The 14,704-nt window shown below is 40.8% G+C and overlaps 1 protein-coding gene across 1 annotated transcript; it reads right to left on the reverse strand.

The window, feature by feature from the left end:
- On the reverse strand, positions 1–14,152 carry LOC122656017 (crooked neck-like protein 1). The gene is made up of 7 exons (XM_043850435.1): positions 12,944–14,152; positions 12,754–12,819; positions 9,111–9,255; positions 8,810–9,028; positions 875–1,097; positions 594–789; positions 1–234 (listed from the first exon to the last, which is right to left on the reverse strand). The coding sequence occupies exons 1-7, from the start codon at positions 14,098–14,100 to the stop codon at positions 117–119; spliced, it is 2,124 nt and encodes a 707-aa protein (XP_043706370.1). The 5' UTR covers positions 14,101–14,152; the 3' UTR covers positions 1–116.
- Between the last annotated feature and the right edge of the window lie 552 nt (positions 14,153–14,704).

The raw sequence follows: 14,704 nt of genomic DNA on the forward strand, positions 1-14,704 counted from the left end.
TGAAGCAACATCAACTGTACTCACAAAACATTGGTATCAGGTTGCAACAAAAGAAAGAAGTGTCAACAGATGCACACACAAAATTCCATGAATTTGAGGACGGAAAGAAGATTTCGTTATAAATCGTCCTCCGAACCAATTTTTTGCTTTTTCCACTTGTAAGCTGCTTCCAAGATTTTGAGATTTGGAGCCTGAGTTTCCTCCGGAAAGAGGTAGTCATAATACTCTTCAAACCTGCACAGAATATCAAAATCAGGATCATCTAGCTAGAACATTTTCTCAATTTTTCGCCAAAAAAGTAGCTTAAATCAAGGAACTTATATTATTAATAACAGTTAGATACTACACTGTTAGCCCAAAAAAAGATGAAAGAGAAGTTGGTTGTTTTGCAGCATTTGCATGGCAACTAATCATCCAACTTCCACATCTTAGAATAATATCATTCACCACATTCAGCCCCCCCCCCCCTCTCTTCCCAACAAAAAAAAAGAAAAGAAAACGAGAGAAGAATGTCTTTCACCATATTATACATATGCATTATGCACAATGATAATACCCTTTCGAAGAATAAAACAACAGAAAGTTGGACATACCCAGCTGGACCATCCTCTGATACAATCGGCCTCTTCTTTTTGAGCTTCTTTGGTAACTTATTCTTGACTAGACTTTCATCTCCAATGGTGCCAAAGCTCTTCTCCATCTCATGCCACTCTTCCAAAAGCATGGCCCTTTCCTCTTTTAGTTCAGGTGCAGATGTTCTGAAGTAGTTAACTGCCCTTTCGAAGACCCCTGGTGGATGACAGAATGATCAACATCTAGATTGTAACTATGCATCAAATTTTCATAAACAATATATCAATTTAGCTTTGCTTACTTCTAGCACGTTGGAGGCACTGCTGCTTCTGTTCATGAAGGGTAGACAAATCATTCTCCTCCGCCATTTTCATACCCTTGTCCTCCTCTTGCAAAGCAAGAGATGCTTCAAACTTTGCGAAACTAATCCACACCTTTAAGTCCTTGGTTCTATCCAGCAGCCTTTCATACAGTTGCCTGGTTCTTTCGTATTCACCTTCTGATATGTCAAAGTCAATGTATGCCTGTTGCCCAAGGAATGTCAATGCTGTCAATTTTCACTACATGAAGTTTTTCTTTTAATGTTATTTGCTCCAGTGAAGAAATTAACTGTCACGAGACATAAAAGAAAATAAAGATCTAGTCTAGATACAAAGGTATGACATTAGGCATCAATAAAATATCAGCTGTGAATTACCATGTAAAAGGAAGACATTTCAGAAGCCAATGATTTACTGATACGACAAGATACTCACCTTTGGGTCCTTAATAACTAAAAAATCCATCTAGAGAGTGCGCTAGGCATTAATCAGTTCTCACTACTCCTTCGAAATTATAAATTAGCACCTCTTAATAGACTGAGTGAGCAATACTTGGTAGGTAGGAGTATCTTCATATGTGCAGGTGTGTGTGTGTGTAGAAAGAAAGGGCCATAACCCAGTATAAAGTCCTGCTTTTGCAGGGTCCCAGCAGGGATGGACTAGAGTCGGTCCTAACCTTCAACATATCTTTTGCAAGAAGTGGCCAGCCTCATAGTTGAACCACATGTCCACACTGACAACCTGAGCTTTTACCATCCCACCAAGTGACAGTAGAGAGAGATAGAATTCAGAAGTCACATTTGCACTGCCTCATGCATGATAAAAACAGAGGTAGATAATCTAGAAATTGATTTGGAGTTTCTGACAATTGGGAAGCAAATTTTGGAAATGGGTGGTTGATGGAAACAAGGGAAAGAAAGGACTCCCTATGGTTTAGAAGAGTAGACTGTCGGGAAGAGATGATGTGATTGATTAACTACACATTGGAATCTTGAATGAAAGGAAACACATTCTATTCCTCTGTTGCTAAGCAGAAGGGAATTGAAGCATCAGGCTTTGGTGTAAGAAAACATTGATTCCAGAAACAATCTACAAATCAACTGCCAGGCATTGATTCTAGAAGCAGACATCCTTTTCAATCTCCCATTCCTAATAGTTTGAAGTACAAAAATTAAAATGCGTTTCATGGTATCTCTTGGTTATCAATCTTAACTACCCTCTGGTGGTTACTGTTGACCTCTCCCTAATTTTATCCTATAATCTTTTTGTTTCTGAAAAATCCCTCCCCCATAATCTTTTTCTCACCCGCCCCTTCAATATCAGTAAAAAAAATAGACTGTAATTTCATTCAAGAAAATGGAACAAAAATTATCATAACCCCCAAAACTATACAGGGTATACAAAAACTATGCATCAAATGACGACAACCACAAAAAGATGAATACATCAATCATAAAGCATGGTTCTAAAATCTAAATTAGTGTTTACTGATGTCTCCCTAGCCTCACTAATAAAAAGTATATGATCAACAAAAACATATGCAAAATGACATCCTTGGTGGTCAAAAACTAAAAGAAAAAGAGAAATGGATGGGGAAAAATGAGATGCAATACCCAAATTCAAAATCCAAGATTCAGAGAACCTTTGACACTGCATTGGCAGTGAATTGGTGTAATGCATAGAAAACCAAAAGTGATTCCTGGACAATTTACTACATGGTCCAACTTAATATATGAACGATGCTTGGAAAGCCTCAGCCAAAACATCAAATATGGGAATGGAACCAACACACGAGAAAGAATAAAGTGGGTGGGGGGAGTTTTACTTTAAGAAATATGGGGCCACTGGGAAATTCAGATTTGTCACAAGATATAGATATTCAGAGATGTTGTTTGGGCATGTACAACAATGGCCGCTAAATGCACCAGCAAGGAGAGATATGGTAGAGTCATACAGAATACGGAGCTAGAAGAACAAGGGTAGATCAAAAGTAATCGCGGGAGTAGTAGTGAGAAAAGATGTTGAAATATGGCCCCATTCTCTTGTTAAAGTGTGTAATGTAACTAGATACATTGTAGTGTCTAGAATCATTATGCACATGTTAGTTGTGCTAGATAAGGATTGAGCAATCATTCCATATTTGTAATATTCCTAAAATATAAATAAAGTGGTGGCCTCTGTCTTCTTGACAAACCAAAATCATTTTCTCTTTTCTTTTCTAAATTTGGTATCAGAGATCAAAACCCTAAAAAGCTTTTTTGCTTTTCTTTCCACCACAATTGCCAGTAGAGATCCGCCGCCAATCCTCGAAGCTCTGCCCCTCCCCCCATGTCAAACATGGTTGACTGAACATGCGCCAATACATGTTGTACCATGTCCAACATTCACTAACAACCGCCTACCACCACCATGGCCCACCGATCGCCGCTGGTCACTCCAATGACCACCGCCAGCACTAGGGCCTCCGCCCCTGTTTCATGATTCTCTTAGGGCTCCAGCCCCTTTCTGCCTCAGGTAGAGGAGCCCCCTGCTCCTTTCGACATTCCAGGGGCTTTCACCCCTTGCCGCTGCCATCCCAGGGGCGCCCGCCCCCTTGTTGCTGCCTTCCAGGGGTTCCCAGCTCCCTATCACTGCCTTCGAGGGACTACAGCCCCATCGCTGCAACCTCCAGGGCCTTCAGCTCTTTGTCACTGAACTCCAAGGACTTCCAGCCCCTTTGACGCAGCCATCTGGTCTCTTCTAGGCTCCGCTGCCGGTACTACCACTGCTGTCTACCACTCTACAGCTGTGTTTCACCTCACGGATGATATGGTAGCCTTCCCACCACCACTACTTTTTTGCGTTCTTCATTTTTTACAGCACCCTTTCAATTACTTTATTGTAACACATGGCGCAGGATAGTGATGTTAATGACTCTATGGGAGACCTTGGGGGCAGTGAGGTGAGTCGTGTTGGGAATCATGGCCATAGCCTCTCTTAAACCGGGTCCAACTAAGTTGAATGGGTCTAATTATCTTACATGGTCATGGGCATGCCTCTTGACTATCCGTGGGAATCATCTTTCGGAGTATTTGACTGGAGACACTCCCATGCCAGCTAGTGGTACTGCTAAGACTACATGGCTCGACAATGAGGCCTTAGTAATGTCTGAGTTCCGTGGAACCTCAGATTAGTGCCAGCTTTGTTCTTCTCAACTCTGCACAGGAACTATGGGATGCTGTCCATCAGACTTATGCTCAGACCAGCAACTATGCTCAAATCTATGAGCTCAGACGTCAGGTTCAGGAAACCATACAAAAGCATATGTCCCTTGACTCATATTATGCTGCCCTGAATGCACTGTGGCATCAACTGGATTTTTATCATCCGGTCCCCTATGGTCTGTTCAGCTGACATTACTACCTTTCAGAAGGAATGTGAGATAGAGCGGGTCTATGCTTTTCTCACAAGCTTAAATCCAGAATATGACCAGATTTGAGTTCAAATTCTGGGCCGAGATAAATTCCCAACTCTTCTCCAAGCATATAATATTTTGCAGCATGAAGATCGCCGCCGCTCTGTGATGATGCCTCCTACTGCATCTCCGACCATAGCACCTTCCACTTCTCCTGCCTCCCATCTTGCCTAGTGAGGTATATTTTTGGCCTCCTCTCAGTCTAGCTCTTCGTGGCTTCTTGATCATGGAGCCTCTGACCAACTCCTCGGACCTGTTTCACCCTTATAACCCTTGTTCGAGTAAAAACAAGGTCCGAGTGGCTGATGGTTCTCTCTCAGCTATTTCTGGTAAAGGCTCTATATCTTGCACCCCCACTATTTCGTTATCCTCTGTTTCACATGTCCATAACCTCTGTGCCAATTTGATTTCTATACACCGTCTTACCACTGATCTTAATTGTTTTGTTCACTTTTATTCTACCCATTGTGTTTTTCAAGACCTAGCAACTGGGGCAACGATTGAATATGGTAAAGTACGGGATGGTCTTTACTATTTGGATCCGGGTCTCACTACTAATCCCTTACCAGTTTCTGCTCATATTACTCGGGAAGACGGTGCTCTCCAACAGCTACATAATGATCTTCTTTATAGAGCTGAAAGAGGAGTGAGGTTGGACGTCTTCTACTTTTATGGGGATAACAACCCAAAATAATACCTTAGATGGACCCATAGCTTGGAGGTGTTTTTCTGATGGTACAGTAAGGGTGTCAAAATCAAACCAAAACCATTTTATCGAAACCGAACCATTTAAACCGAAACTGTTTAATAACTGGTTCGGTTATGATTTCAAAATTGAGATCGTTTAATTAAACGGTTTGAACCGAACCAAACTATTTAACTGAATAAACCGTGTAACACTCTTAATTGTACATAGATGTGCCAAACTTAAACAGGAACCATTTACAAAACCGAAACCATGAAACTGTTTAATAAATGGTTTCCAAAATTGAGCGTTTAATTAATCAATTTGAACCGAACCGAACCGAACCGATTAACACCCTTATGGTACGGGTTGCTGAGGCCCGGAAGCTTTTATTTGCTGAAGGTATGGCATAAGTCTGGTGGATCAAGTATCAGTGACAGAACCATACTTGAGGCACCAGGTTGATAAACACTTGAGCTGAGATGTAAACCGATGACTTTTTGCCTACAGACTATAAGTAATGCATGCACCTCAAGTTTGTACAGTTGAATCAGGAAAACATAACCATTGAGAAGTGTGGTAAAATTTTACTATTTAGCAACTCGGTCTGGTTTTGAGTTGCATGAAGAGATTTTGGTAGCACAGTTTCATAACAGCTTGCACCCTCAGATTAGTGTTGCATTGGCTTCTAATCAAATCCCTACAATGGAGGACGCAGGAAAATATAGCATATCAGGTGTAAGACACTCTGAAGAGGACTTATAATCGGAGGAGCTCCAAATAACTTCTCTAAAATTGATAGTACAGGAAAGCAACCTCCTCCACCAAAGAAGTCCTTCAACAAGCCACAAGTTAGTGGTTCATCTATGGCATCTTCAAGGCCAAACTGTCCTTACTCTCCACCTCGAGGTAGTGTTGCTGACAGACCTTCTATGATGCCAAAGGTTGCGACTCAATGCTTTACTTACAACGGTACGAGCATATTTCTGCTCAATATCCAATAATGACAAGGATTCTTTCATACCTCTTGCTCTGAAAGAGCAAAAATCTCAAGAAAATTTGTTAGGAGGGAGAGCATGAACCCGGTGAAGGCAACAATAATTACAATGATGGAAAACGAAAACCTTTCTATGTTCTTCGTCCTGCTTTGACCACTCACAATGTTTCTGACGAGGAAGATTGGTGTCACAGCATTATTTTCAAGACCCGAGTGAAGTGCGACGACCAACTATGAAGTATGATGATTGGTGGAGGCAGTTGCACTAATGTCGTCTCCGAAGACATTGTTTGTAAGCTTGGGTTGTAGACAGAGACACATCCAAATCCCTACAAGATTGCATGAGTGAATACCAATCTCAAAATTACTAATAGGTGTTTGCTCACATACCCTATTGGTGAGTTCATGGATACAATGCAATGCGACATTCTAACTCTGAATGTGTCTCACATTCTTCTTGGAAGACCGTGAATGTTCGATAAGAAGACACAACATTGTTGCAATGCGAATACCTACTCTTTCAAGCACAATGGCAAAGAAATGAAGTCTCTTCCCACCAAAACTCCCTGAAATTAAGCTCAAGAAGGTAGCGGGATTGTTTCTCCTCTAGCGAGCTGATTCAGATGGCATCCTTGGCCCTTATCCAAACTCAACGGAGTTGATTTCTTTTCAGAGGAGAAGAATTGATGCAGTAGTGCTATCTTGGTTGGACTGACACAACCGGATTTGGCGACCTAAACCAACGCGAACCAGACATAAACCAGGTTTTTGGTCCAAAGGTGGGGGGGCGGTGGTAGTGATTTACTTGTTTATTTAGTTGAGGATTACTTGAAATCTTTTATTTTATTTTATGTTGGGTAGATTATGTAGTTTCCTACTTGGTTTAGTTACCAAAATAGAGTAGGTTTCTATTATTTTGGAATGAAATTAATTTTTATATATCAGCTTGTAATCCAACAATGGAATATTGAATAGAATAAAATTGATTAGACTTGTGAGTTGGTTGCTGCCTACTGTGAGAGTCGAAGGTGTTCGACTGTTGTTTCTTCTCCTCTCTCTGTTGCTCTTGGTTGCTTCCTCACCTCAAGTACTATCTTTCCCCCCCTCCTTTTCCCTCTTAAATCCTTCTTCCTCCTTCCTTCTTATTCCTTCTTCCTTCCATCGTTAACTGCCCCTTCTTCCTTCTTCTAAGTCTTGTTCTCATACATACCCTTTTTCTGGGTGAAAACTGCAGCTCAAAAGCAAGGCAACGAACCTCATTAGTCATTATTCCTATCCCTTTCACCCTGAGATCTTGGGTTTCAGTTACCATCCCTTGGGCAACCTAAGCCTCAGAATCTTAGCTACCGAACCCAGTGTTGTTGTAGACTACAGATCAGAAATCAAAACTGGTTTAGTTTTATGGAAAAATCATGTTGCAGGAACTAATACATATTTTATTCTTTAAACTTCTGGTTAATTCTGTTCTATCCTTATTTCTTTCTTAATGCCTAGTCTACCCCTCCTCTTTAATTAGTAATATATATCCTATCCCTTCCCTCCTTATCCACCTTAGTAATCCTTTAAACTCTGGTTAATTACAGAACTGCCATCAGCCTTGTTGTTTGAGCTGTATAACACTTGGATGGGCCCATAAGCGATCCGAGCCAGGGTTTTCAATCCCCAAATTGCATCACTTCCCCTATACCCGAGAGCCTAGGATTACCTAAAGAAAACCATCCAGGTTGAACTCGGTACCCTGAAGAGGAGGGTGCCATCCCGATATCTTTTTCAATTTTCTCTTTCTTTGAAGAGAAGCCAGTGTCTTAAGTAATTGGCTTGCTGGGATTTCCCAAAACAACTCATCCACTTGGGCCCGATGAGCAACCCTCCATTTTATTCTTTTAGTCACTTCCATGACAGCAATATCAACACTGCCACCCATAGAAATTTCACCTTCTTTCCCCCCTTCCTTCCGGAAGGTGAGTGATGCCAAAACCATGTGAGTTTTTACCTTATTCCTAGACCTTCTGAACCACAAACTCATAACATGTAACTCCTCAAAGGTAAATAAATTGGTCTCCAGTGTACATGACTGAACAATCTCAATTAACTTTCCACTTCTTGTAACCTGTTGGTTCTATACCTCTGCTCCATAGACTGCATTCATTTCTGATTCTGATTCTACATTCCTTAGTCCTGCCATCTCAGCATATTGTTCATCACCCAACATTAAATGGAAATAAAATAATCACATAAATGGTTTTGCCTTCATATCCTTTAAGCAGAAACATCTGCCATCTTTCCTTTTTCCTCCTTCGCTTTTTTTTTTTTTTTTTTTTTGGGGGGGGGGGGGGGGGGAGGGATACACTTCTGCACCTCATGAGGCTCCTTTCTTTCCTTCTTTTTCTTCACTTGTGTTCAAACAAATAAAGTTTAACATCTACCCGCTGTAAGTACAAGCCTGTAAAGATCACAGCAGAAATAGTTTTGCCAGATGAAAGAATAAATAGAGGGAGAGGTAAACATACACAAATTACTTATCCGTAGTTATTGGTTAATTTCTCAATGAAAACAAGTTACATTAATTGTATCGTGACGGTTCAGAGAAATTGTACAAAAATTTTAAATAGAACCGAGTTAGCACAATTCTGGTAGTACAGGGCAGAAATAGAACTGTCACAATAATAAAATAGTTTGAACAACAAACACTATATGAAATTCAAGAATCAAAATAGTAACTTTAAAGTTATCCCCCCAACCCCCCCCCCCCAAAAAAAAGAGTAACTCGTACACCATACCTTCCACAATAACTCTGGCATATCCAATGCAGGTTGGGCTATTGCAAGCTCGAAAATTGATCTAGCCCTCTCTGTTTCACTCAATGACCTTTCCAGCTCTGCATATTTGCTCCATGCATAGCAGTTCTCTGGTGCCCATTCCAAATACTTCTCATATAGCTTTCGGCAACGATCGATATTTCCAAGTTGCAACTCTATCTCGATATATTTCTTAAATATCTGTTTTTTGACAGGCATAGCTATGAGTACGAACCCACTGAAAACTATGATAGTTAATCAGAATTAAAAACACAATGAATACCTTATCTTTGGGAGCCTTCCCAATTGCATTGCCTAGTATTTGCCGTGCAGCCTTCAGATTTTTCTGGCGTATTTCAAATTGGGCAGCCAACAACCAAATTTTGGCAAATGACAACTTCTCGTGGGGAATCAGCTTAAGGCACTCCCTATGTAAAAATTCAATGAGACAGAATCGATGATATTAGGTACATTTACCCATATGAAAACCATAACCTTTTGCCAACAAAGAGATATACAAGAGAGAGGAAGTCCATGTGCATTCATTTCAAAGTACACTATACTGGCAACAGCAAACCAATGAATGGGATATAAATTAATAATCTCTTTTTACATTTGTTTTGATTTTTTAACCAGTGATTGAGCAGGAAGTTCAAGTTTTGATACACAGAGACCAGTGCAATACCAAGTAAAAGCAAGGATTTCAATCTCTGGATTGGATCAGGTTGATCAACCGGCCATAGTTCAAATTTCGCCAAAATTTCGGATATTACAGTCATAGTTATCAAGGGGTCGCTATGGTGTCCAGGCTCCTTGGACGCCTTGGGCGCCATGGCAGTGTCGCCTTGATTTTTGCCCCTCTAAAACGCCATGTCGCCTTCCCGCCTTGATAACTATGATTACAGTAATTTCGAACCCCCTCCCCCCCCGAGACAAAACATTATACAAAAGTTGAAACCCAAAGCAGACAATGTTTCGACCGAAATTTCGGAAATTGTGTTTCAGAATCTTGCTCATTTCGGTCTAAAAATGCACCGTTTCGTCGCAATTTCAGTTATTTTGGTCACTTCGTTTCGGTATTTTGCTCATTTCGGCCTTTTGCACCCCAAAATGGCCAAGAAAAACTCAGAGAAAAAAATACAATGTTTTGGCGAAATTTCACCGAATTTTGGTAACTTGGAAATTTTGGTCTGGCCGAACTGGCAGTCTGAGACGAGTTTTTGAACTATGCAACCAACACAGATTCAGTTAACTTCCTGACAATGCCATTTTTCCCTCAAAAAACAGCCAGTATGGCCAGATACGTCCAATCCAGATTGGGATTGGTGGTGTCCAATCAAGTCTGCAATACTGAGATCAAAGTTGTGAGTAAAAGACCACTCTTACTAGACACATTTCACAATAAATATAGAGGAATTCACTAATGAGAGAGAAGATGCATCACTCAACTCTACTGTACCCCGCAATATGTAGCAATAATAAGATCCAATCTAAAAAAAATTACCCAAGGAATAAGATGCTCAAATTACAGCAATAATCATCAACAATCAAAGGTAACAAATTTTACAGCATCACAGTGGTAAAGAGCAGAAACTAAATGCCAGAAGGTCCAGGGTGATAAGATCCAACTTTCTAACATAACTTACACCTCTAAAAACATCAAACCTCCATTGGCAGAATATGAGTTGATGCATTTAATGGCAAACCATTCAAAGGAAGCCCGTGCCTATTTTATATCCATGCCCTCCAATCAGCTCTATTCGAGGTCATGCTTGATACAAGGCCTAAGCTATGCATGTATTTCCTCACCACCTCTCCTAGGGTTGTTTTAGGTCTGCCCCTGGCTCTTTTAGTACCTTCAATCTGAATCAAATCACTCCTCCATATTAAGACATCCAAAGGCCTCCGTTGAACATGGTCATGCGACCTCAAACGACTTTCTCATTATCATGTATTGGAGCTACTCTCAAATCAGCTCTAATATGATCATTCCACTTCATCCTTCTTAGTTGCCTAAGCTATGCATGTATTTCCTCACCACCTCTCCTAGGGTTGTTTTAGGTCTGCCCCTGGCTCTTTTAGCACCTTCAATCTGAATCAAATCACTCCTCCATATTAAGACATCCAAAGGCCTCTGTTGAACATGGCCATGCGACCTCAAACGACTTTCTCATTATCATGTACTGGAGCTACTCCCAAATCAGCTCTAATATGATCATTCCACTTCATCCTTCTTAGTTATGCCACACCCATCTCAAAATCCTCATCTCCGCTACACTGAGTTTATCTACGTGATGTTTCTTAACTGCCCAACATTCCACACCATACATCATAGCCGGTCGTATGACTATCCTATAAAAATTTTCTTTTGGTTTTAAAGGCATATGTCGATCACACAATAAATCGAACGCACCTCTCCATTTCATCAATCATATATTAATTCTCTGTGAAACATCATCCTCAATATCACCTTTTTTTTTTATGATTTATCCCAGATACCTATAGTAATCACTTGGCGGAATCTCTCTCAAATCAATTTTCACCACCTCATTATCCGTCCTAGAGTAACTAAAGTTACACACCATATACTCCGTCTTTATCCTACTTATCTTAAAACCTTTTGATTTCAAGGTTAATCTCCATAACTCCAACTTGGTGTTAATCCCTGCTTTTGTCTCATCCACCAAAACAATATCATCAGCAAAAAGCATACACCGAGGAACCTCATCTTGAATGTCTCTGGTTAAATCATCCATGAAAAGCGAAAAAATATAGGCCTTGGAGCATATCTGCCCACAAAATTTGACCCCATCCAAGCTGCCACAAAACAAACCCTTTATAGATAGTAATTTATGTATGCTAAAGATCAAGGAAAACAATAGCAAGTCCTATATTAATTTTTTGCTAGCCAATATATTTACCTCTATTTATAGACATGGTAACTTAATAATTTTATATATTTCATTTCAAAATTTTCGTGCGAGTATATAACTTATTTAAGGGAAAAGTGCAACTTCGTTGCCCAACTATATAAGACTATCTTAGTAGACATAATTATGCCATGTGGCAGCATGATATGGTGATTTCTGACCGTTGGATAGAAAGGGCAATCTATGGATTGTCCCGGTGTCAAATTTCAGACCCATCCAATCAAACACCCTCCCATGTATGTCGATGCATCCATGTATTTTTTTCACCAATTCATGTATTGGCATGAACCCTCTCATGGTCCTCTCACGAAGTTCTGGATTTTGAATGCTTTATTTTGCAACTTTGCTCACTCCATTTGGGCTTAAATTTGACATGTGGGCAGGGGACCTTTGGGTCTTGTCAAAAATTCACATGTCAAGGGGGCTAACCATACGATACTCATAGTAGGCCAACCAGGAAACATTCACCCATTTATAACTACTACATTATATGTTTACTATCTTATTTCCAAAATAACGATCACCTTTAACATTTAATTTTTTCGGTGCTCTTTTCCATTAGAATAATGTAAACTTTTTGAATAGTTTGTGGATGGGTTTATCATTTTTATTTAAAATAAACATTTATAAAACAAATGTACATTGCACGGGTTATTTGTTAGTGAATTTAAGAAGAGTGATTATCAGTATGGGAATATGTGAGCCCGTCAGTTTACTTGGGCAAAAACTTTGCATTATTGTAAGAGGATTTGGGCACTTCCAACGAAGTTCATAGACAACCAAAGCAAATGAATTTGCAAACATAAAGAGAAGGGGCAAGTTTTCCTCCATTGATTAATAACCATCTTTTGCTTATGTAAGTTTTGCATTTCTGTGCTTGTCAGTTCTGTTAAATAATTTACACAGATGAACATAATGGGTAACAAGAAGGCAGTAGGAACCATTTACTACCCTGTGAGGAAGGGAAAAAAGTAATACTCAAAGCAAAAAAAAAACCTGTAGACTTCTCTTGTTCTCTCCATATCCTGTGCATCAAGCTCCTCATATAAAGCATAATTAATCCTGTATTAAAACACATTTACACACATACAACAAATGACCAAGCATCCATCAGTACAAGCTGAATAGAACTAAGAGGCAACTAAAAACATGGCCATTTAAAGATCAAGATCATCAGGAAACCTACCACAAGTAAATGTATCGCTGCCAGTAACGCTTCTCTGCAGCCGGAGGAACATTAGCAATAGCGCGCTCATAGACTTCCCTGGTCCTGTCCTTATTTCCCACACTTTCTTCTAGACGGATATAATCAAACCACGTATCGTAGTTAAGAGGGTTCTTTCTAACCTCCTCTTCATACTGAAATCTCCTCTTTCCCACAATAGCATCCTCTATCCCCTCCCTGTCACCGTACTGCTTCTCGAATGCAACAAACTTTCTATATAGATCCTCAGCCCTCCCCTTGGGTATGTGGTCAAGTGCAAACTTATAAATGCACCTAGCTCTCTCCGTCTCCTTACACCGTTCTTCGAACTCTGCAAATGCCACAAACAACTGTTCAGCCTCCTCATCGTCTGCCAATTTCTCAACAGCCCTCTCATAGCACTTCCTAGCTCTAGGCACTTCTCCATTTTTCATCTCGAATTTGGCATACCGAATCCAAGCTCCAATTCTGGGGTGACACCACACAAACCTTTCGAATATTGCCCTAGCTCGTTCAATCTCATTGTAACGAAGCTCGAATTTAATGTAGGAGAGCCAACCCTGCTGATCAGGCATCCACTGCATCCACCGCTCGAAGATCTGTCGAGCCCCAGCAACATTGCCGAGCATCTCCTCCATGTGTATGTACTTGTACCAAAGCTGATCGACACGGGGGAGAAGAGTGACGGCTCGATCCCAAACGTTCCTGGCATGATTGATGAACTTGTTTTTCATCTCTACTTCTGCATACTTCAACCAAAGAGTGTGGTTTCGATAATCGACCTCCAACGCTCGTTCCCACACTGATCGGGCACGAGCAAAATCCTTCTGGGATTCCTCCCATTGGGCGTACTTGATCCACACGCCGATGTTCCATCGGACTCTGCGAATTAGGTCTTCGAATTCTTTGCGCTTCCGCAGACGGTAATCCGCAAGCTCAGCCGAGTCGGTTATCTTTTGTTTAGGTGGTCTGATCTCCGCTTCTTGACGTTCACGAGCTTCCCTGAGAATCTGCTCCGCAGTAATCTGTATAGGAGCAGGAGTTTTATTCTTTACCCTCGTAGGTCGAGGGAGTTTAACCTCTGTCTCTTTTCGTGTAAGAAACCCTAACGAGGGATCTGAGTCTTTTGCAGAGGCCATGACTGTATGGAATGACAGAGAAACCAAACAAACCTAAAAACGAAGAACCTGTAAGACGACACTAGATTCACGCTTCACACCTTGAACTTTGTATGCAGGTCGCAGGGTTGAGTTGGAGACTTCTTCTCTCACAAACTCTCCATACTTAACTTGATCGAGAAGAGACTTCTTCTGTAACAATTTCGGAGGCTTCTTCTCACAAACTCCCCAGACTTGGCTTCTTTTCCTTCCGCAGCCAGCAGCAGAAACTAATCTATGAGATGGGAGTTCTTCCCTTCAACTCGAACCACTCGGTTTGGGAGGAGATGTCGGTGAAGCAAACTGCAAAATCTGGGTTTAAAACCCTTTTTTGCTGTTGCTCACAATTATCGGATCGGATCGTCCAGACCAACCAGGTTATCCGCTCCATGTACCAAGGAACGTGGTTTTAGTGCACGGCATCGAAACGGGTATCGGTAACCTGCAAAACCAATATGATACTGATACGGTATCAACCTAGATCAGCTGTGTCAGACAGAATTACTCCTGAATCTCATTAAAAAAAATGAGTTTTTTGACCATTTTACCCCTTGTCTGTACCGTGCTACTGATACGATATCAGCAC

This window comes from Telopea speciosissima, chromosome 3 (genome assembly GCF_018873765.1).
Source record: "Telopea speciosissima isolate NSW1024214 ecotype Mountain lineage chromosome 3, Tspe_v1, whole genome shotgun sequence".
In the NCBI taxonomy this organism is placed as follows: domain Eukaryota; kingdom Viridiplantae; phylum Streptophyta; class Magnoliopsida; order Proteales; family Proteaceae; genus Telopea; species Telopea speciosissima.

What these genes read in the sequence shown, in the direction of transcription:
- LOC122656017 (XM_043850435.1), bottom strand. Translation starts at nt 14,100, where the DNA reads ATGGCCTCTGCAAAAGACTCAGATCCCTCGTTAGGGTTTCTTACACGA. An exon ending in AGAACAAGAGAAGTCTACAG is followed by an intron (nt 9,256 to 12,753) that starts GTTTTTTTTTTG and finishes ATTTTTACATAG; the next exon opens with GGAGTGCCTTAAGCTGATTC. An exon ending in GTGCCTCCAACGTGCTAGAA is followed by an intron (nt 790 to 874) that starts GTAAGCAAAGCT and finishes GTCATCCACCAG; the next exon opens with GGGTCTTCGAAAGGGCAGTT.